This window comes from Melanostigma gelatinosum (assembly GCF_949748355.1).
Source record: "Melanostigma gelatinosum genome assembly, chromosome: 5".
Taxonomy (NCBI): domain Eukaryota; kingdom Metazoa; phylum Chordata; class Actinopteri; order Perciformes; family Zoarcidae; genus Melanostigma; species Melanostigma gelatinosum.
In genome coordinates, this window is record NC_136638.1 from 24,029,559 (window position 1) to 24,053,708 (window position 24,150).

At 43.3% G+C, this 24,150-nt stretch overlaps 1 protein-coding gene and 1 long non-coding RNA gene across 3 annotated transcripts in view; both read right to left on the reverse strand.

Annotated features, from left to right (window-relative positions):
• The window catches only part of LOC306777915 (teneurin-3), a gene marked incomplete at its 5' end in the record, with an annotated part of 122,827 nt that overhangs the window by 22,594 nt on the left and 76,083 nt on the right, over window positions 1-24,150 (reverse strand). Inside the window, 7 exons of the mRNA XM_079269220.1 lie at window positions 8,595-8,738; window positions 9,770-10,037; window positions 11,080-11,341; window positions 13,092-13,211; window positions 18,807-19,023; window positions 19,514-19,660; window positions 23,430-23,615. Coding sequence (XP_079125346.1) covers window positions 8,595-8,738; window positions 9,770-10,037; window positions 11,080-11,341; window positions 13,092-13,211; window positions 18,807-19,023; window positions 19,514-19,660; window positions 23,430-23,615 — 1,344 coding nt within the window. The remainder of the gene's footprint in view (window positions 1-8,594; window positions 8,739-9,769; window positions 10,038-11,079; window positions 11,342-13,091; window positions 13,212-18,806; window positions 19,024-19,513; window positions 19,661-23,429; window positions 23,616-24,150) is intronic.
• LOC306777416 lies at window positions 4-1,713 on the reverse strand. Of its 2 annotated transcripts, XR_013771986.1 has the most exons (4): window positions 1,669-1,713; window positions 561-616; window positions 265-481; window positions 4-121 (listed from the first exon to the last, which is right to left on the reverse strand). It is a non-coding gene; the product is annotated as an uncharacterized lncRNA (long non-coding RNA). The 2 variants fall into 2 exon arrangements; XR_013771985.1 differs by lacking the exon at window positions 561-616.

The following is a 24,150-nucleotide window of genomic DNA, read 5'->3' on the forward strand; positions in this document are numbered from 1 at the left end:
TGTCCTTCACACCTCCTTTGCTCTTTAAGCCCTGTATCAGGGAGTCTGAGAAGAGGTCCAGCTGTGACATGAACTTTGATTGAAATGGCTTGGTGGTGATCAGCAGGAACTCTGCATTGACCTGAATAACAAACAAAATACAGCTGTTTGTTACTTGTTTATTATAATTACTATCACATTATGTGGGATTATTAGATTCAAATTGCGATTGTGAAGCCATTAATCATCAAAATGGTAAACACATAGAAACACACATTTACTTACTTAACTTTGCTGGAACAGGGAAGGGGCCTCTGCTCCACAATCTCTGGTTGAATGTGCAGTTCAGCATGTGTGATTTAGAAGCTTACTCCATGTATTAAATGTACATGGGCAATGTATGGACATGTATAGCGATAACTGCCCCTACAATGCCCATGCAACAAGAAATACCTGCTAGCTAGTTCCAAACTGCATTCTTTACACTGCCACATGCAGAGTCCTAAAGAGAATAAAGATAATTAGTATATATCAAACTGAACATATAACAATGAGAGATCAGCTCGCATCGAGCATATAACCTATTACGTGCTATCATTAGGAGGTTGCCTCAAGAAGCTTGGTAATGCTGATCAAACTGCAAAAGATGAGATGAATGTATTTGTGGAGGGAAAGGCTGGAATAATCCAAAGTTCACATAAAACAAAGTCAAGTCAAAAGTGCTTTGGAGCACTCATAGATATAATGTTACCATTTAGAATGGACGAGCAATTCACCTTTTACAGCAACACTAAAGCTACATACAACAGCAATCAAATCATGCATGCGTGTTAAATAAGATTAAGACAGTCATTTTAATAAAATATCAAACTGTTTGCCTTGAAAACTCATTCGCACTCCTGCCTGCGTTCACACAGTGTAAGGTCATAGAAATACAATGAGTAGAACGGACATCGATGTTTGTCTTGGTCGTTTTACTCGTTCAAAAGAAAATAGTGCTCAACACTGCGCATTGACCGTAGTATAACAGAAAAGTTAGCCCGCTACATCGATCAGTTCTTCACAATGACGACGGTACACGTACAAACTGCCGCTGCTCTGATCCAGTTACATCGGTTTGAATGGGAATGTCCGTTCTACGCTCGTTCTATTTCTATGGCTGCTGCGCTAAAACGCCGCTGACTTCCGTGTGTTCATGCATCAGGTGCCCGCGCGAGTGAGAGGAATTCAGCGGTTTTATGAGCTCATGATTTATTCATATTAAACATTTTTCAGTGACGAAAACGTGGCTAAACCCACTACAACTGAACGCCCACTACTAGAGAGAGTGGCCTTCTACGGCCTGCCGACATTATGGCGCTGGAGAGGGGGAGACCGTAGTCTGCTCGTTTAACTGCTCTCCTACTGTTTTTTAGTGCATACAGTTCATAAGGAAGCCTTCGGCGCTGCGTCCAAGCCGTATTAATGACAGTACCCTGATCTCTGGTCTGCTCTATAATGCAAACCACGTTGGCTACCTAGCTTGCTAGCTAGCCTGTGTTGCCTTCGATCTTATTAAAAACGGAACAGTCGTGTGGCTAAGTTATCACGTCTGTTCCACACATTGTGGTCATTATTACAGAATGGAAGCCTTCATTGACAGCGAGGTACAGTCTAAACTACTACAACAAAATATATAAAGTTACTTACCAAAGAATGGACGGTCGGTTTGAATCTTGCTGCAGTCGGAAAGGGGGGAAAGACACTGAGCACGTGATCTGGTACAGGCGCAAGGGGTAGTCCCCCAACCAAACACATTTATTTTGAGTTGATACACACCATCCAACCTAAATAAATCTAATAAATGAAAGTATTCATGCATTTTATGTTAGACCCATTAAATATAAATGTGTTCATTTTTTAACTTGATATATTTAAATTAATCAAACACGATTTAAATGTGTCACCTTTAAGAAGGGCTTGAATCGTTTTTTTGAGTGTAGCTGACTCATTATTGGAGTCTAAATTCCATTTCACAAACTTGGAATGATCGCACAATTTAGGGGAGTTTAATTATGTTTTCATAATCACTTTTACCATAACCATAAACCAACATTCTGTTCATTAAACGCAAATACAGCACAGTCTATCACAGCTTCTTATTGCTAAGATGTTTTTTTTCAATTATGTTAACAAATTATGGTTAACACCAGTTTTGTTTATGTTGTTGTGAGTGAAGATTAGACGATGACGTGATTTAAATGCGGTAGTGCATGGAGCGGAGGCAGCACACCAACAACACCAACCAACTGACCATCAATCCAACCGATACGCCACAATACTTCAGTCCCTCACATTTGTCTAGAGCTGCTTCAGTGAGTTCCTGAAAACTTCACACAAAAGCTGAATTTCACGTTAAAATCATTTTCTGTTAAATCATCATTTCTCTCAAAGAGGTGGGAAACATAAATACAGTGGAGTGACCTTCCTCTAATAACGGTGCATACATTTCACTGAGGACTCTGTGACTCTAAAGATAAATATTTTAACAAGAGGCAGAGAAAACTGGCTTTTTTTTGGGGGGGGGGGGGCAGATATAGTGGGCCTCTCTTCAAAGGGGAAAAAACACATCAAAAGGGAAGAAGTGCATACTGGAAGCACTTAATTATTCAAATCAAACAACTTGTTTGAATCCACACACTGCCTCTGTCCTAATTAGTGGATCTATGACACCACCGGATGGCCACACAATATCGTTATCCCGTAAGCCATCGTAACCCTCGATGTATGTGAAATCGAGCGTGCAACTGTGCTGCTTGTCCCTTCGCTGATTAGTTCCTTTCATTGATTTAATTGATTGAAGGGCAAATTCAAATGAAGGCACGGTCTGGTGAGACTCCTGACAGGATGATCTGACCAATCCGTCTTTTGCGTCGGAGAGCGTTATACATGGGCCTCTAACAAAGACAAATAGGTCCGGGGGACGGCTTTATGCGCGACGCCATCGCATGCGCAACCTTGGGACTTTAATTGAACCGTGATCCATGCGTCTGCTCACTGAAAGAAGCACACGGTGTGATGGAAACTGGAACTGACCGGAAAGGTTGATGCTTGCATCCAGAAACATTGCTGCAAATAAATAAAATATGCAAAGCAATCTGACTAGAATTTGAATGTCTGTTTGTGTAATAGCTCCTTTAACATTCTCCGGAAAAGACAGACGTTCCTAATATCCGACAGCCTAATGCAGTGTGTAGGACATGGATCACTTGCAACAGTCTCGCAGTTTGGCTGACGTTCACTGCTCAGGTCATTTTGGCAAGCCGCCGCGGTCTTCTCTGTTTACACCACTTCCATCACAGCTTACTGTACACACACGTCTTACCATAGGCTATTACACAGCGTGATGGAACAGCATAAATGCACTTTTCAATCATCAACTACCCCCCGCAATCACGCCACACTTAGTATGGACTGTACTCTTTCATTTTTATCTTTTTCTCACGCACACAACTTCCACTGCTCTCGACTTAAGAGTGAGCGAGGAGATTAAGCTTCAGTTTTCTCCCCTCAAGGAAACTTGGTCATGACACATTACCGCTGATGATTGTTGCGAGGATCGAGCTTGTGACGTCCCAGCAGGAGTGCTGCACTGATGGGACTTTTGGCTTCTGACTATCCGGTGCCCCGGGCTAAAGAGGAGGACTCCTACAGTGTCCAGACTAAAATGGCTTTGCAGTCATGCAATATATTTATAAATATTATTTTTGCTTCTCTTAAAAGCGAGTTTGGCTGAAATCTATCAAACCGATAACAAAACTTTCTCATGAATAAAATAGTGCTACTGTTCTTATGTCGGACACGCAGAAATCCAATTTGGCAAAGCTCTGTTTTTCTTTTTGCACATGCTGAAACAAACTCGTGCTCCCTCGACAGATTTTGCAGAGGAGACTTCAAGTCAAAGTACAAGTATGGCAGCTGAATGGATCAACCATTAGGAGTGTGTCTGCTCATTGAGAAGTATAAATGAATGTGTGGAGGCGTGTTTGAGTTTTGGATAGAAGTCGGTGAGAGGGAAAAGTCTCTGTTTGGCTTGGCAGAGTGAGGAAAGGCTTTTCAGAAAGTCTGAGAATCTGTTGTCTCTTTTGCTCCAAGATCACTCCAACGCTGCTCTATCCAGTCGGGACACAGCGCATGAATGTAATGTAAACTGCATGTCAAGCAGCAATGTAGCAGCAAACAACTATTTGCAATGTAAAGACAAGATATACTGTTTGCTCTCTCAGCACCCGTGCCATTGTTTGCACCGTTCGTGCTGTTAGCACTGTTTGCTCACGACTCAGCCGTCGCCATGTTGAGAGCTGTGTGGAGGCAATCCCAAAGTCATAGATGTGACTGACAGTAACATGGACTCACCAAGTAACAATGGAGAGGTATTGAAATCAATGCAAAATATTAAAGTGTGTAAAAATGACTCATAGAGAATGTGAGTGTAGCGGCGTGAATCAAACATGACGCACATTCTCTGTCAGAGAATAGAAAACGAGACGAGTCATCACAGACATATTTGATCAAGGAGAGGAAATTGCTGTTGCTCTGCTTTATTCACACACTCTTACTAACTCCTGTATATGAAGCCGATCATTTCTCATTACGCTGTCCCGAACTACAAGGCCACCTTTCTGAATATGCTCAGTCTCTTCAATTGATTCCTTTCTTAGAATCATTACAGACGGAAATCATTCCTTTGATAAAAGGCTAATTTGAGTCATGGTGGGGAAAGAAACGCTTTAATGCCGACATCACAGCTTCCGAGGAGATTAATGGCACAAATGCGAGGCCGAGCCTCCATACCTGATAAAAAAAACTGAAGCGCCCTGAGCAATGTCACCTTGGTGACACATAGAGAGTGCAGAGATTGGTAGGAGAGGAGCGGCAGTGTGTCTTAATTGCACCCTTTGTTCTCCTTTGCACTGTGTCATTCTCTTAGATACCACCCAGGCCCTCACGGATCCACCCTGATGGAGGCTAAATGTGGGCAGGAAACCACCCAGTTCTTCAAATGCAGCATGCTGCACAGTAAGCACACGGCGAGATACTGAGATGCTGAACTCTGGCTGTGAGCTAAAACCGCTGTGCAGCTGCAGAGGACCACCGCTTGCTAACATGTTGGGTGAGGACATTAGTCAAGGTTTACAGCATGAAAGAATCAATACTGGAGCAGCAATGAAGGCAAACAGTGATATTTGGATTCATCTTCACGCCGGCCGAGGATATCGAACCGCATTCCTCGCCCAAAAAACCCACATGGGCCATAAATCTCAAATGTCAAAAAGTGGCTGAACGCAAGACTGAGTAATTCAGTTTGGATTCGAAAATGCAAGGGGATAAAAGACGGTGCCGACTCCCAACCTCTGTGCTAAAAATGAATGTGTGAGGACAATGAGGGATAGGATTACAGATAGGGCAATGATACTTTGACGTGAACACAGTATAAACTAGCATGCCGAAGTCACTGACACAATCACTTCACAGTCTGTGGGTTGAGCCAATAGGATTGCGGCATGCAACCCTTTAATAAGCAAATTGATTAAGCTCCTGTCAGACACAGGTACATAAAACGAAGCAACACAAGTTTGACGAACTATTTCTGAATCTTCCAAATTGAGTTAGACTTTGCGGTTTATTTTTGGGGTGGTGCTGTGATAGGGGAAGTGTGAAAAAAAAAGAAGCCTCGGGGAGGCTGCAGAACTTGCTGAACAAGAAAAAACTCGACACCATCTGGTTGTTGTTTTATTTATGTCGTCACCATTTCCACGTACAAGTGAAACCCTGGACATAATGATTCTCCATGAACAGCAGCGTCGAATTCTCTGATAAATCGAGACACGGCTGCTCAGTCTAATAATGGATGCAGCTCACATTTGCATATCACACGTGCTGTCTATCTATCTATCTGTTGATCGCGAGAGCATCTCACAACAACTCCAACGGTGAAGCTGCCACAGCGAAGGCTTTGGAGATGGGTGTGCTATACTTTGAGACAGGTGAGATGAAACGCAACGCCCCGGCAGCAGTCAAGCTAGAGGCATATTTCAATGTTCTTTTGCACACTTCACAAACCTCATGTTGTGGATGGCTTGACAGATTGGGTTCGGCAATGGGCCCTTGTGTCTGGTCTTTTAATGTTCAACAAAGAAGCAGGACAAAGTGGCACCGAGGTTTGAACAAGGCAGACTCAGTTTCACAAACTGCTTCTCTGACATGTTTTCCACAACCGCATCCGACAAAAGACAGTTTGTGCAATCTCTGAGATGCGAGAAGGCCGTTATACATGCCGACCACATGGATGATATGACTGTGCAAACCCACAGAGTATAGTAGGATGAATAGTGTTGCCCCTGCCAATTGTGGGTGTGCATGTAAGATGATATGAAAGACTATGTTCAAGATGTAGGCAGTTCTAGTTCCTCTTTAGAAACACACCTCCTCTAGTTGCCAAAATATCTGGAAATAACTTCTGAGGTTTACTTAAAGCTCGATGAACCGGGCCAGAGAGACAGTGGCTAAAGCCAGATCGATAATGTCAGGCGGTCTGCAGAGGATGTGGAAGGATGCTCGGTAGCTCTACCAGAGCTCGGGTAAACCTCCTCATGAATGTAACTGCACATCAGGGCTGCGCAGAGGCCACATAGCGACAACAAGAATTGTGATTGGTCAGCTTGGCCTGCTTGCATTTTCTCGTATTTGTATTTTCTGATGGCAGGAGAGATTACGAGAATACGTGTAGCAATTCAAATTCAATTTCTTTCATGCACGATTGGCCACAGAAACACATTAATCATGTGTTGTTTAACAAGTGAACCTCATTAACTTCTTTACTCTCACTGGAGCTACTGGTGGTGCTTTATCAACTATACTATTTCTTCACACACTGGGGCGATGAATACATAACATCTTATAATCATTTCATATTGTGTCATCTAGGAGCTCGAGCCTTTGCAGAACTTTGATTATCAGGCATTGCGCTTGTAAAAAAGTAAATCGATTTTAAAGTGATTTTTTTTCGATCTAAAGCACATAATCCAAATGCATGAGTGACATAATAATTACGGGCAACTTCATTGTGATGTACACTGAAGTGATGATAGCTGCTGATGGGCAGACCTGATAAAAGGCTCACTTAAAGCTACATTTGTAAATCTTTGCTGCTTTTTGACGAGGGCGACACTCCTACCGCTTAGGTGAACGGGAGCACCTCTGTGTGAGGCAGCGTAGGCGTGCAACTCAGAGGAGTGGAAGCTTGTGCCAAGGCTGACTAAGATGCTTTATAGAGATGTTAATACCGGTATTCTTGCATATATCAGGTCATTTTTGGGCCCTCCTGATGGTCATATAAAAGGAACATTATCTTGAAATGGGATTTTGCCCCACAAGGAGGGGCGTTGATCAAATCTGCACCGTCTTGCTCTTTCAATGAACGTTTATCTTCGTCAGAGTGATGGACTTTGGTTCATCTTGTCTTCAGCAGACTGACCTCTAAAATGAGGTCACTAAAGGTATAATTACTAAATCACTAAAGGTATAATTACCAGTTACTCAGATGTATTTGTTGTTCACACAAGCTTCAACTTATTCCGTTGGATGCCAGTGAAAAAGAAGTAACCCTGTATTTATGTCTGTCTGCCATTTGGCAATGTGATTTGGTGATATCTCCAATATGCATCCACGACTTTGCAAACGCAAGTGAGTAAGCACGTTGCAGTGGAGTAAATTACCTTTAAACAACTAAAAATGAGCAAAGACACACATTAAATGCCCACTAACACAAAACAAACAAACAAAAACCTCGATCACAAACTGTGGACAGTGTGAGAGTAAGGACTCTGCTGAAGACCGTGAATGTAATCTTGAACATTTTGGAGATGAAAGGGACACAAATGGTGTTGGACAACTGGAACAATGACGTCAGCTGAAGTGGATTTCATGTCAAAACAGCAGCCTGGCAAACTGCACACCACCCCGACGCCCTCTCCTTATAATTGCAGTCATATTACTGCCTCCACAGTTGTAACACTGCACTGAATTCACAGATTACAGGACGTGACGTCCTGGTACTGTAACCCGGCAATGACTCTGCACTGTATGTATATGTTATAGTTTCACGAAGCATGTTTCACTTTCCTGTGTCTGCACCAGCGCGACAAAGACAAACTCCTGTCCATTTATTGGACTCGGCCATTAAAGCCATTCTGATTGATGAAAGTGCGAGAAATTAATTTAGTTTCTTGAATTAACGAGAGAATTCGACATGACGCCTGTTCATCAATAGCCCGAGCCTCCGTGTGCAGCAAACGGCCGTCTTCTTCCCAAAATAGCTGAGTCGTGTGGAGCCATAGCGAGCCCTGGTGACTTAGTCGCTGATTTATTCTGTCATTACTGTGAATGATCGGCCCTTCAAAACTCTCTTCTATTATCTGCTGAAGGGATGACGAACCATATTTCACTTTGATTCAAGTATTTATTGCGGTGATTCAGGGTAAAGACCGCCTGCCTGTAACCCTAAGAGGCCACCTATTCCTGCCCCACATGCACACACAAACACACTTACACTAGATATATGAGCGTTTCCTTACCGTTCTGAATGTCCAGTATGTGGTGCTTGTCTAACATCCACCCTCCCATGTTGGAGGCATCCAGTTCATAGCCTTGCAACACCGCCGTCCTCTTCTCCCAGAGCACCACATCAAGGCAGGACTCGTATTCATATCCCACTGACACTGAAAGTAATGATGGCAGATGCCTGTGGTGAGCAAGGTTGCAACCTCCTTACCTGACACTTAAGGCAGCAATGAGGCTTGTAGCCAATAAGACATTCAGCACACGTTGTGGTTGTTTTCTGTATTTGCGGGTTCTGCTTTCTCTTTGACGATGTCATTTTCTCCAACTGGGCTGATTTTAGAAGACCTTGTGGGGTTTCTGTGTCTCACCGGCACAGTTTGGATTTCATGCTCTCTCCTCTTATTTGTTTCATCTTGCGTGAATGCAAATAAACAGCGACATGAATTATTTGAACGACAAAGATGGAACACATTACAGTGAATGTCACCGCGATATGGTCGAGTGACTCCTGTTGATTGTCAGGGCCGTGTGAGTTTTTTCAGTGATATGTGAGCTTGAGTGCTCAAACATTCATCCTTCTTAACAAAATCCCCCAGACTTTTTCAGATTCGTCCCTAATTTCCAACTCTTTTTTTTTCTTTGCGAGAAATCTTAACATTTGCAGATTTGTTTCAATTATTGTTTTTGTTTGCTGTTTTTGAAGTGGCCTTTTTCCAGTGTAATGTATTAACACTCAAGATGACATTTAAATTAATATTATATATATAAACAAAAACTAAAAATAAACATAAATTAGAGATTCTTTCATGTATCATTCCCTCAAACGATGCCGTTATTATTTATGAGGCTGGATTTCTTTCCTCAGGCTACAGCCTCATTGGCAATATTTTAGTCAGCACACTGCTCCTGAAATATCATACATGCAAAACAAAGAAGTCAGCAGAAGAGCAGTGGCCTTCAAAAATGCAGCACTGGGGGGATTTCAGGATTTCACAGCACCTGCTCAATCTTTATTGCACATGGTAACAAAAGCGGTCCCCGCTTAAATAATCCTCAATTTAGAAAAAAACAAACAAAATCAATCTTCAAAAGTTCACCCAAGGTTCATTGTCTGGAGGTAGCTCGAGGAACTGAGTGAACATACGCTTACGCAACATCTTCAGCCGGCAGCTTCACAGCAGGTACTCACCCACAGCCTCTGCCAGGCCGAAGACCTTCTGATTGTAGGCGTCTGTTTTATCCCAGATGAAGGTGTACGAGAGGTCGGGGAAGGCCGGGAAAGATTTCTGGAACTGACGGCCCATGACGGCCACCATCAGGTGGACTTTCATCAGGCCGAAGGGGAGGCGGTCGTGGGTCAGCAGAACCTTGAGGATGGGCTTGTAGCCAGCTGCCCTGGAGCTCAGGTAGACCAGGTTGAGGTCACTGCCTGGTATGGCCACTTGCTCATGGAGGACCTATGATTTTAATTAGCAGTCAGACTGGTGCCAAATACACAGTGTGGAGTGTAGACTTAAGTAACGGGAGCAGCAGGAGTTTGCTGGTATTTATTGCAGAAGACAACTCTCAATAGAGTATATCATACAAACGGTTTATGTGATGTGATATTATATTATAGTGCACTTCCTACACTGGGTTTAGCTGTTATCACTCAGTTAATACATTTATAATACATTCCAGTCGCGTAAGAGACATTTCGTTTCACAGATATATACGGGCTCATCATTTATATATGTATATATATATATATATATATATATATATATATATATATATATATATATATATATATATATATATATAGTATATTCTATGAAGCACAATCAAAATATTGAAAACTTATCACAGAGTTCTTATCACCTCTGTATGCAAATTGAATAACTCCACGGGCAATAAATTAATTCCTCATTATTTGAGTCTGCGAGAAAAAACTTTGAGTTAAACGTGACAACGCTAATAATTGACCAGTCTGACTCTCTTTTTCATTCTTGAGTCGCAGTTACTTTGACCAGGTTTAACCTCAGACTTCCACTGAAGCATGGCCACATTCTTCCCCCTTAAATGTATTGCAGATCTTTTTGGTTCTAATCAGTTTTAGAGCTGCTGAGCCACATTTTACATTCAGGGCTTTTCAACTCTGATTTGAGCCAAATGGATATAAACCAAATCCTGAGGCATGCAACCTCCATGTGATGTGCCCTCAGACTTTATCAGCATTACTGTGAGACAATTTATGGCTTAGTATTTGGGGAGACGCCTCACTTCAATCAAAGCTCAAAGGCAAACTGAAAGGCAAATCTGACTGTGTTTAAAATAAGCGAGAGAGGCCACGGAAAAAGGAAGATAACAGCATTATCGTTACTCTGTTTGTGTATTTTCAACACTGCTGCATGTAATGTCGGGATCAAACACGGGTCGACTTATTAAAGCCATTCAAAACAATCAGATATGAGCACAAAACTGAAATTGAGCATAAAAAGCCCTGCAATGTGATCTCACCTGGGTCTCGGGGATGATGGGGCTGTCCTCTGGGGACGTCTTGTACAGAGTGGAGAGGGGCGTGGCCAGGATGAGGGGGTTGGGCCGGGCCAGGCCGGTAAGGTAGCAGCTGGGGATGTCGTTCTCCTCCCGCTTCATCACCACCGTGTCCATCACATGGAAAACGTTCCAGGGCAGCCACACCGTGCGGTGCAGCGTGGGGAACGGGGCGCGCTCGTATCTCAGCGTCAAAGAAGCGCCGCCGTTGGCCAAGAGGTCAAACCTTAACACAGCAGCGTGAAATCAAAAGGCGTCACCGTTATGATATCGTGCTTACTAAATGATTTGCTACTATAGAGGTTAATATAGACAGCGGAACATGGTGAAAGGATTTGAGATGATCTACCACAAGACTAAAAATAATGGTCAAAGTTGAACCAGGAAGTGATGGGGGGTCAATCTGAATAAAATATTATTTCTGAAAGCAATGATGGCCATAACTATGGAAATAAGCCTCCGGTTGTAATATACTGGACTTTCCCTTTAATAAGTGCAAAGTAAATATATATTTCAGGACTAAGCCTGGACCTGCTTATCGAAATGAAATGGAGGACTTTTCCTTAACAAAGTGTATTCTTCCGGTACAGCCTCCATATATTATTTTCATTCACTGAATCTAATTTATGACTTTTCTTTAACCAGGCATGGTGTGAGAAGACACTTATGGTTGAATTTGGTTTGGAGTCTTGAGTCTTGGGAGTTCTCTTTGGTGAACTGGTTTTAATTAGTACGACATGACTCAGGGAAAAGTTACTAGTTTGTAAATGAAGGGTCTTTGAAGTGCTGCTCTATATATTCTGCGAGCTCCACTACCCAGGGGTAAAGCATCTGTCTGGTGACATTGCCTGCATTCACATGCACAAAGACACACACACACTCTCAGATTTCAATGCTTATGCACGTCTCTCATGCACGCACCCACACCCACAATCACACACACACACACACACACACACACACACACACACACACACACACACACACACACACACACACACACCAACAGCCAAGCTGTGCAGCTGACCTAAAACAGCTTCCTTCTCAAGCTCTCTCCACTTTGGGCAGTGGGGAGCTCACAGCTGCAAGAGGCCAGGCTTTGATGCTGCCCCCCCCCCCCCCCCCCCCCCCTTCTTAACTCCACTGAGCGGATCTGTTGGCTAACCAAGTGTGATTATCCCCAACCATTTATCACGCTCCTTGTCAGAAGAGTTACAGGGCGGAATATCTGAAGAAATCAGCTAATCCTCAGCTATGGAGACCCAAGGATTGTGCTTCATAACAACAGCTGTGCAATTCGGCGCCACTTATAAGGCTTTTTTTCCTCCATACTGGCATCACATAAACACGACCTCTAGCTGCTGAATTTGAATGAAAGGCCTTGGTTTGCTGGCTCTGATGACCATCTGCAGAAAAACAAAGCTCCAACCTGAGATGAACCCTTCCTGTAAAATATGACGTACTTTTGTCTTGTATGTGTTGGCACGGCCGTTATTAAGGACCCGTCTGCGGTAACAGCAGGAGAAGGTCAGACAGTAATCCCATGTTTTACTACACTGCGGGCAGATTGATTCTACCCTTGCTGATTCAATGCATTTTAAACAGCCTGGTTCAAAATGGCCACCACCACTGTGACATTTGCATGAGGAATTGTTCTAGGGCACAATGTGCTGCGCTTTCAATTTGTTTTCAGCACTTTTTTTTGTTTTTGTTTTGGATAACTGCCAGGACGACTCTCCCACAGTTGGACAGCTTTTCCTGCATTTTTTCCATACTGGTCTGGGGACAGCAGTCCAAGCCACAAATAAATTGTTGCAATGGCAACGGTTGAACCTGAGGGCTGAATTTCCTGCGAGAGAGAGAGTACTCGTGTTTATTTCTACATGTAAATCAGTGTTGATGAATGCAGCTGGGTCGCTGTATGTCTACACATGCTGCACCTACTGATGCGTGTCTGCACAGAGTGTCTCCCTTACATGCCATCCTGCCGCGTGACGGTGTGTCCGTACTCAGGGTAGTGCAGAAAAGACACGTTGACTCCAATCAGCGGCGTCCCGTCTCCCGTGAGGACCTGACCCCGGATGACTGACGCCAGGCTGTGTGGGCAAACAAACACAGAGAGGGCTGAGTGAACAAACAAATGCCAGCCGGCGTCAACACACGGCCGCATCACCAATGCTGCAAACAACTGTCACCCCGTTTGCCAGCGGCACCAGCAGGGAGGTATGATTTACTGACCGCTAGGAATACACACGCGTCAGTGGCTGTTATTCATGGTATGCCACCTTACAGAGCACCTCTCTGTCTCTGTTTACTGCTTTAAAAGCCCATAATTCAGTGGGATGAGGTTTTCCAGACACGGAGGACTGTTGAGATTTTGCCGCATTTTGCAGCATTGATATTCCAAGAGAACACAGAAATATGTATGACATTATTTTGTTCTCACACTTAAGCCTTATCTTTATTTAAAGTATTATTAGTTTGAGGCAGGGGAAATTCAATGTGTGAGGCCAGCACATAAAACAGCGGGCATCAGGCCGCTAAGAGTGGAAAACACTGCGCATTATGTAGTCAACAAGGTTCACAGTTAGATGGTAGTAAGTCGAAGAAAAGCCTACTTAGTAAATGAACAACATCCAGCAAAAGCCACATCAAATGAGATTCCTGAGCGGAATATTCACTGTGTTATCACTCTGACCTCGCTGAATTAAGAATGTCCCCCAAGTCTCGATTTTGAAGAGGGTGTGATCCAAGCGTGATTATTATCGCAAGTGCTTTTGCTTCCAAGAGAGCTTCTTGTCAATGTCATACCGAGTGTTGTGCTCACTTGCGTGATACATGTCTGTGGTAATACTCGTGATGGAAGATAACATATCAACAAGAATTGTGTCAGAACGAGCTCTTGAACTCGGCTACAGATATTCTCTTCATGTGAGACGCTGCTCGTGTGTCAAGAGGCTCTTTACAGGAATTCAGAAAAACAAAAATACAACGCCGGCGGCAAAGTGTCACAAAGACAAAAATAAATAAATGAAAAGCAGGTTTAAAAAAAGAAATGCGATAATCCGAAAGAATTGTCACAGCTCTTGAGAAAGGAAAAGTCATGAATGGTGTAGGTGTGAAAAGAAAGAAGTACAAGAAATCTGAAATGTTCAGCAGTGAAAAGTCAAAATGTCATGGTTTTAGGCAAATTAGAAATCTGCGGAGGAAAAAACATTCTGACCTTTTTAGAAAATAAATGCAGGCGAGGCTTTCTGAACAATCCTCTTTTTCAGCAGTATTTTGCCGTAGATTCACACTTAGTGGCTGCGAGGGTTAAATGCTTCACTAAAGGGCACCTCTCTGGTCGTTTGTCTGGCATCGGGGAGCATTACTCACTCACTTTGCTCACCCAGATTCTCCCTGCTGGCAAATGTCTGGCAATTATCTGGTCAAAAGGCTCTCCACCCTCCAGCATCCCCATCCCTTGCTTTCCCCGAAAATAGTGTTGTTTTTTTTTTGGCCATTTTTGCTTCATAAATCACAGCAATGGAGGCTTCACACGTGATTAAAGTCTCAGATATCCTCTGCGATTATTCAACATGACTTCGGGGACCTTCAGGTAAAACTTGCCTGACACGGCTTCTGGTTCGTATATCTTTAAGCGAGAAGTCATTTGTTCAGCCAGTCCTTTGTTTGATGGTAAAAAGGTGAGACAATGCGATATTTCTCCATCAACATTTAATCATTCCCTACTTCTCAACCATATAGACGGATTTTAAAAGTGTTCCCTCTGCATTTGTCACTGGTGGGCAAAAGATGTGTCATTTTGCCATTTTATCTGCGGGTCATTACGTATATGAGACTGGGATGATCAACAGCTTTAGCCTCTCTCATTTCCCTCCCGCTCCGCGCCCGGCATAACCATCTCCCATCCTTTATTTACCGGCTCAGGGAACAAGACCACTTAAGAGCCCCGGCGAAGGTTCACTCTTTCTTTCCTGCGTCTCAATTAATCTTTTGAGAGCATGCTGGAAAAAGCCAAACCCCCAAACAAACGCCAAGTCACACCACCTGCTCAAACCCCAGAAATGAATCATGTAATTCATGCGTTCTTATCTGTCATTGTCTCACCCCAGCTGTAGAACAACAGCATCTGAAAACCCAACAGGGAGACTTGTGTCGGGCCATGCGATACGGCTTGGGGACTAGTGGCGTAACCCCCCCCCCCCACTAAACCACAACACATGTTTTATTCCCTGTGCTGCAGAGTCCCGAAACCTGACCGCACGCTGACATCTGCAACCCTTGGCTTTCACAAAGGCTTCTGAAAAAATAGGAGAGGGGTGACCGCCAACCGTTTCCCATTTCTGTACCATTAGATATCAGATACTCTGAGGCGATACACAACAGTCACCGCTGCGTTTGAAAGTCTTGATGCTGTTCTGGCTGAATAAATGATTCACCCTATAACCTCAAATGAACGTTTGAAAAATATGGGTCTCCAAACAGACTGTGCCACGAGTACATTCTACTTCATTATCCGACTCTTTAATTAGAAAAAGAAAAGTGTTCAGTGTTTGCGCTCATAGGATACAGTTTATTAAAAAAAAAACAAAGGGAATTAATTTTGTCAAATGTACGCATTTTTTGCAGAGCCTATAAAATGCTCGATGCACTTTTGACTCCAAAACTAACTTCTACAAGGAGATAAAAAGGCAAATGAGTATTTTGAGCAAGACAGCTAATGCCACTGCCAGACATGAAATCGACAGTAAGCTGAAGACAATGAGCATGAGGATTACTGAGAACCTGGCTGGGGGGGGGGGGGGGGGGGGGGGGGATTGCCTCATCTATATCACTGAAGCACTAAACTATTGGAGGAAATATTCCCAAAGCCTCCTGCACACATTGGTAATCACTTTCCTCCCCATCAGTCACAAAACAAACTCCACTCGTGGTTCTGAACGGATGTGGGAATTTGAGGTTTTTGGTGAAATATGTAACTCTGTCTCCTCAGTTTGCACAATGATGTCGCCCAGAAGTCTATTCATCGGGTAAGATATTCTCCTCCTTTGTATCTTTTTACCTTTTTACGCATCTTAAAACTTTAATTGTTGCAAAAAAGCTGAGGAGAAAGTGTAGTCAAACCGTCACCGTGAATAAAAAGCCGGCCCTAACACCAGAAGGTCACAGGTTTTATTAATGTCCACCAATGTCAAAATGTCGCTGAGAGACATAAAAACCTCCTCTGCTCCGTGGGTAGATAATGTGAAGTGTATCTAGGCAAATTTTCTTTTTTTACATCTACAGAGTCGCACGTTTCAGACACAAAGGCAGTACAAAGTCCTTCACATAATCACAGACACACAAAACAAATAGAATAGAAAATAAGACATTTCACAAAAGAGAAAAGAAAACAATCACAAAAAAAACCCAAAACGCAGTATGTATTATAAGAATGTAACACCTTCAAACGCCCTCAGGAAAGGGAGAGCGGCAAACAGAAAAGTTTCAAGTCTCGATTTAAAAGAACAAAGGGTTGGTGCACTGAAAGTTCATCCCAGATCTACGGTGCACAGAAACTGAAAGCTGCTTCTATATGTTTGGTGCTGACCCTGGGGACAGTGAGCAAGGATCTCCCAGATGACCTGAGAGCTCTGGAAAGCTCGTAACAGAGCAGCATGTCGTGTGTTTTGGCTCCAAAACCATTTGGTGCTTTGTAGCTCAATCACAATTATATTTTCTAAATAATTGTTTGATTGATAGGAAGCCTTTGCAAAGCTCTGAGAACTGATGTGTTCCGCTTGCTTGGTTTTAGAGAGGACTCGGGCAGCAGCGTTCAGAAAAAGCTGCAGTTGTCTGATTTGTTTTTAGACCTGTAAAGACACTGTCACGGTGATCCACGAAAACAAGTTTCTTTAAGTTCTGCTGAGACATAAGTCCTTGGAAGAAAGCTCTTTTTTTAAGGTGGTAGTAGTTTTTGATGATAAAAAAAATTCTGTCAAATCCAATCACTGATTTGTTCAATGCACTTCATTTATTAACCAGTGCCATAAATGGAAACCCTGTGCATTATAATACAGTGGCATGCAATTGTTATCTGGTGATATGGTGGTGCGATAAACACATGTGATTTTCCACCTTAACACATGCGATAAGATGCATGATTTTCCAAAATGTGCTCTGGGGATGGAGATGGGTGCCTGAGCCCGGAGCTCAGTCGTGGGATGCGACTGTGAGAAACAGCTTTTTCTGTGATTTTATCCAGAAATGGGAGGGTTGATACAGGCCATTGCAGTTTTCAGTGTTTTTAGGGGGAACGGCCTGAGAGAAAAGAGGTATGGTTCATCTCCAGGAGGTCAAATGCCGTGCAATTAAACAATGCTTGACAAAGCTTGTGGGAGGAATATCAAGACAGAAGGAGAAAGAACTTAAACGTAACACTATCTCCTCCAGGGTGTCATGGCTGACGGGATTAAATTGTTTCACGGAGATAGAATTAATTTCAACAGGAAGCATGGAACACATGGACCCTCTGCCTGATACAGAGGCATTGTCTGTCTGAGTGTTTTGTCTCTAAAGGAGGCAAAGTTGTTCAATGATTTGGCAGAGAGGTGTTCGGGGGCTACTGATATGGAGCGTTTTCATCATGTAAACAGCTCTAAATTAGGCACAAGCATTATTGCTATTTTTGGTCATGATATCAGAGGAAAGAAAATTGTCTTGCATTTCAGTTCCAAGTGTGACTCTGCTTCGCTTCATGCCTAACAATGCCCCTTAGCTATGGCCTCTCATGGCTTATTGCTGAATTATTTGACATCAATGACATCCAGCCATCTTGGAATTCATTTCACCTTGTTCAATCTTTTAAATATTTAAAGTACTGGGGGGGCGACCGTGGTTCGATGCACTGGGTTAAGAGGTCGTCTGGGAACCGGAAGGTCAACGGTTCGATCCCCGACTGGGACGTGTCAGGTGTCGAAGTGTACCTGAGCAACACACTGAACCCCCGGCTCCCCGGGCGCCTGTCATTGGCAGCCCACTGCTCCCTACATACAGGGATGGGGTCAAATGCAGAGAAAGATTTCCCCCTTAAAGGGATAAAGACTATAAATTCTATTCTATTCCACTGAACAACGTTAGCTTGTTGGCTCTCTGTGATCGGACAGATTTATTGTGCTTTTCTGTTGGAAAAGCAGTTTCTAGAAAAAAAAAAAGCTTTTGAACAAATATCAAAGAGAAGTCTATTTAGATGTGCCGGGTGTTAGATATTCAAATATACTTTGTTATGTACACCCCGTTTATGATCAATAGGGCTTCTGATGAAATACATACATTAATGTGGCAGTGGGAATGGCCTCCTCAGAGATATGTTTGCTGTTCTTTTCTTTCCAATCTGTAAAACCATGTGGTCTTGTTATCTCGGTGTGAGATACCTTATCCTTATGTTGTCACGGTCATGAGGGCTGTTTTTAGCGAGGAGCCAGCTCTCTTAATCTTGACTGGTGAAAGAAATAAACGCTTGTGGCAGCGGCACCACTGTAAACACACTTGTCACTGTGACAGCAGAGACAAAGAGATGTGAGATTCTTTGACGTTTTTGGAGTGGCTTCACAAACACGGGTGTCTCCCGACTGGTAACGAGACAGCACACCGCCAACGTGACGGCAATAATTAAAGAGCTGTCAGCGATTCATTAAGCCGCTTACCTGCCGTTGAACGGGTTATCCCAGGGTATCACGTGACTGCCGCTGGGGCCAATCAAAAAACTGACGCGCTGATAAAAGCCCTTGGACGCTGGCTGGCCGGCTGAACTTTGGCCCTGGCCGGCGATGGCAGCGGGGTCAGGCGAGCCGCGACAGTAGGTCTGACCCTGGCAGGAGATTTGAGTGCAGCAGTCTGGGTCCATGCAGTCGACGAGCCCATCTGGAAAACGGGAGGGACGGTCAAGACAGGTCGGGGGAAACTTCGCTGACCTGGATGCATTCGTGCACACGGATGACTTTCAACGTGAACTTAAGTTCATTAAAGATCCTGAGTCGGCATGAAAGTATGAACTATTTCAAAGTATGTCACCTAGTATGAACTCAAAGGTTCTGAGCTTGTTGATCAGTGGTTTATTAGACATCCAGCTCCAGAGTGTTGGTGTACATATACATGTATACAGTCTCATCCACTCTTTAAAAATCATCTACTGTGTATTTAAAAGCATGCTGTTTAACAATCTGCTCTGATCCAACATTTGCATATTCTTTCCAGTGAAGTTTTATGTGTGATTGATTTTGTTTTGTTTGTTTGCACTGTCACCGAGGAGCCACATCAAAGCCAATTGTTTTCTCTCTCGCACAATAAGAGTCACACACCAGCTTTTCCGAAGCTAAAAGACTATTTGTACGAAGCTTTTTATTCTCCCTACCTCCCTCGTTATCCTTGCCATCTGAGCAGAGCGTTTCGGTCGGTACATCGCACCCCAGCCCTCTCCACCCTGACTGGCAGATGCAGTGCCAGACGTTCTGATCCAGGATGCACCTCCCGTTGTTGTTGCACAGCCCGGGGCAGCCGTCTGTCAACACATCATGGACGTGTCAAACAGCGGAGCAAGTCGGAACATGGAAATCAGGCGGAGAAGGGGAGGAGGAAGACAAGAGCGAGGGGGCATTTAGAGGGGGCAGAGGAGGGACAAAGATGATAAAGGACAGTACTGAGTGAACATACAGTACGATACACCTCTGACAGGACTTGGGATGTGGGGGAGGGTGTGAGGAGTTACTGTCGTTTCACATGAGTTTAAGGAGCACGCACAGCCACGCTGAAAAGAGTAATGTGTGGGATCAAAAGAAGAGGAAACCTGCTGAGCTACTTACAGTTAAAAAGGCCAGTGGGAGACACTGTGAATGCACGTCGAGTCAAATCCGTGTGGCAACTGGAGGTTCTTTTTGTGTGTTTCAATCAAAGTAAGTATGATTCTCCGGGAGTTCACATGACTTGTGCTTTGGTTGCATGAATTCTCATATTGTGCTTCTCAAATTGAGGGCTGACGTGGCAATAATGTTGAATTTAAATCAAGCTTTAAAGGGTTCCAAGTATGTTCAAAGTTGCACAAATCCCATTTAAGAAGCAGGAAAGCACTGGCTTGTCTTGGAAGTTTATTGCTTTCGCCTGAAAATAATTAAGAGTGGGAAAAGCCTATTGCGGATACACTCATGTGAAGTAACAGCAACATCAAAGGGAAAGGGAAGTATATGTGTAAATAAGGGAAGAAGTGTAGGAAGAAAGGGGAAGGATCAGGAGCCTCTACATTTACAGAAAACAGAGCACTTGCTGCCAGATCGCATTCCTTCTAGTGGAGGGTGAAGACAGGGAGCCGAAAACATGACCACACCAGTTTTTGGCGTTTAATCTGGCAGACACAGGGAATTAAGACGGGGGGGGGGGGGGGGAGGGACCGTGGAGTCTGTGTGACACTAGTTAAGACGGACAGGAGATGAGGAAACATATCGGGCGAGCAGGATCACAGCAGAAACATTATGATCGACTCGGACATAGAACAGGTGTATAAACGCCGTGCTAGGAAAGACAGAGAGCAGGGAGGGATTGTTTGTGACAATCTCTCTTGGGGGGGTAGTGGTTCAATTTACCTTTATATCCTATCTTGACTGCTCCTATTACACAACCGAGGAAAGGAAAACATTTGGAAAAGAAAATTACTTATCTCCTTGGTGGCAGAGAGCTAAGACTGACAAACACATTTGCTGATTGTAACTTACAGGGAGCACAGAAAGTGAGAGCGGTTGCCGGCATGGAGCTGATGCACCTGCCAACTCGCTTGAAATATTTGGAAAGAGAAGCTTTGCAGGTTGTTTTCCCCAAGATTACGGTTGGCTTCGCCACGTTTTAAGTTTCTGCTCTAATTTCAATCACAGTCGTTATGGTGACTGAGCCGAATAGAATAATACTCAGCATGAGTGACAGGATATGACTGGAAAGTTCACTTTTTCTTTCTTTTTTTTTTTAAGCACATAAAGGCGTTCCGGATCAGAAAACATCTTAAGAGTGTAATTCTCAAAGCAAAGTGAAAAGTGTTTTTACCTGATACTCTGGAATCCAGGGCTATACATGTGAGCCAAGAGGGAGTTGGATAGAGATAGATAGGCAGACAGGCAGACAGACATAAAATGGAAAAGAGAACAGGTATAAGTAGGAGTTCGGCAAAGAACGGCAATAAGAAAAAAAAAGAAAAAATGAGAAAATTGGTTTGAGAGACAGAGACAAAAGAGACAGAAGCTGCAGGTTCAGAGTTTAGCTGCAGTAAGAGTGTGACTTAGAGTGTGGATGTTTCAAAAAGAAGCAGCAAGTGATTCATCAGAATTATAGATGCTTCCATAGTCAGAATCATATTTGTGTGTAAAAGCGCCCTTAGAAGGTGTTTCAACTTCTATCTATAGGAGGCAACATGAATGAATTCAGTCCCTTAAGCATTGTAAAATATTCATTGTTAACACTCTGCCATCTGCTTTTCTTTGCCAAAGCAAGGCAGGCGAACACAAAGAGGAACACATGGTCCCTCTTGATATCTGGGTGTTAAAACAGACCCTATGAGCCACTTTCATCTGGGCCTGCTTCAAAACATGTCACTGTCTGCTTGTCAGGAGGTATGCCGTCTCACCCTCAGTCTATTATGAACGCATCACGAAGCAGCATGCTCATATATATATATATATATATATATGAACACCGCCAGTGGTAAACTGCAGCTCTGAGAAAGCAGTGACAATGGGTTTAGCCTTGCATATAAAACAGGATCTAGATGCTGGTGACAAAAGAATGGCCGAGGAAGTCTTCTATTCAAGCCCTGTCCATGTAATGCGATTAAAAGGCGCTTTGTGCAAATGGCAGTTATTCAGGGTTTGAAAGACAAAATAAGCTCCCGGTTCTCCAAGAAAAGGTAACGCACTGCCTATTCATCCCCGCTGCATCCAAAGCAAGGAGTTACTTTCCTGGCGGGAGCCTTAAACAGGAGGAAATAAAGGGAAAATGGATGGTGCACAATCAGCCCTGAGGAGGGAAAGGTTAATAAGATCAGGAATGTGACCCCCCCCCCCCCCCCCCCACCCCCGGGAAGTATCGGCTATTGGACCGAGGATTGCTCATGAGAGAACTTGTAAATACATAATTAGGGCTGAATAGTTTGGAGTACCGGATCTTTGTTTCACAGAGTATGTTGTCATTGAGGGGTTGGAGATGACACTCGGGGGATTGGTGTTTGATGCGGCGTGTCAGGGTTTAACGAGAGGACCTTGGACAGGGGGTAAGGTCTCGAGGAAGTTTGAGTTAAAGGTCAATAGGAAGTGACACCTCAGAACTCATTATCCTCATTAATGCCAGGTGAAGCGCTGCCATTTCAGAAAAATGATATTCCAAAGAGGCCTACCCGTGGCTTTTCGGATCCCTACATACCTGCCCTTGACTCGCTAATACAGGAGCATCATTTCAGCAGTCTAAGAGGTGAAATATCTAAATGGATGAGGGGCAAATTACGATGTTGATGTGGTGGAGAGGTGCAGCAAAAAAAAAAACCTTTGAAAAGAGAAAAAGAATATTGAAGAATGGCTTGCCAAAAGCAACGATACATCACATTTCTTTGTAGTTGGAGAGATGGTTAACAGGTAAAATCTGCAACATTTTGATTTTACATCAACTGAACATTTATGTATATATATATATATATATATATATCTAATGTTGCAATTAATAATAATATGGGTTTGACTTAAAGAATAGTTTGCTGCTGAACAGGCGGTGATGCTTCCACAAGCAACAACTGACATTTTAGCAAAATAGAAATACCATAATATATATTTACTACATACTCCAATAAAAATGCATGAATATCACAAGCAATGTAAACTAAAAGTACAATATTTCCCTCTGAAATCTGCTGGGTTGGGAGTATAAAGTGACATAAAATGGAAATACTCAAAATTGTGCTTAAGTTCAGTACTAGGCTAAATGTTCTCAGCTACTTTCCACCGGTGACTGTGGCTGGTCAAGATTCAGAAATTGAAACAAAGCAGTTTACTTCTACGCAGGGAAAATATCACGAGAAAGTTATCACTACTTTGTCGAGCAAATGCACTTGTTTAGAGTAGGAAGGCTGTAAAAGAAGTGTGCGTCACGATCTGCGTCTCTCCAGCAGATGCTTGAAACTGCACAGAAAACACTGACATTCACACTCCAAAGTTGCCCCTTTAAGAACGCAGTTCCTCTATAGTTCGTGGCCTTCTGTCAAGTGTGTGTAGGTGTACAGCGCCGCATGTGTCAGCGTGGCTCACCGATGGTGCAATGTTCACCCGTCCAGCCCTGATGGCAGTCACACTTGCCCTCTCGGCAGACTCCGTGGTCGATGCAGCGTGGGTGACAGTCCCTCTGCTCACATTCTGGTCCTGTCCAGCCTTCCTCGCAGTGACACACACCACTGATGCACAAGCCGTGTGTACCACAGTCCACCACGCACACCTCTGTTGCAAAAGAAAAAGCCACAGAGTCATGTTGCTTCTGTTCTGTTAAAAGGCCCTTTTATGTTTTTATGTTCTTTGACTGTGTAGATGCCGAGAAGTGTTGTGACTCCGTTGGTTAAAGTGGGCCATTACGTTTAACTGTAAAGAAGACACATTTCCATCACTGTTGCTGAACAATTGGAAAAAAAAGTCTGAAAAAGTTCTGAAAATATGTCATCTGAAGAGGCTTATAATTACTGCCATCTATAAAAGGACATTTTAAGAAGCCTCACTTTTCATGGGAAAATAAAAATCAGCACTTAACTGCTTCCTCTGACTTTATGGATCTGAATTTGAGATCCATAAAGCACAGCAAAAGAAAAAGCGTGTATAGCAGGACACACAGTTGACATACGATATGTCAGGGCATTGAAACAGGTCCCCAATCAACTTTTATTTGGCTGCCACTTTGCCAAATTACACAATGAATAGTTGAGAAAGAGTGAAAAAATAGGAGACATCTTCCTCAAAAAAGTAGGAAACTAATCTTGATATA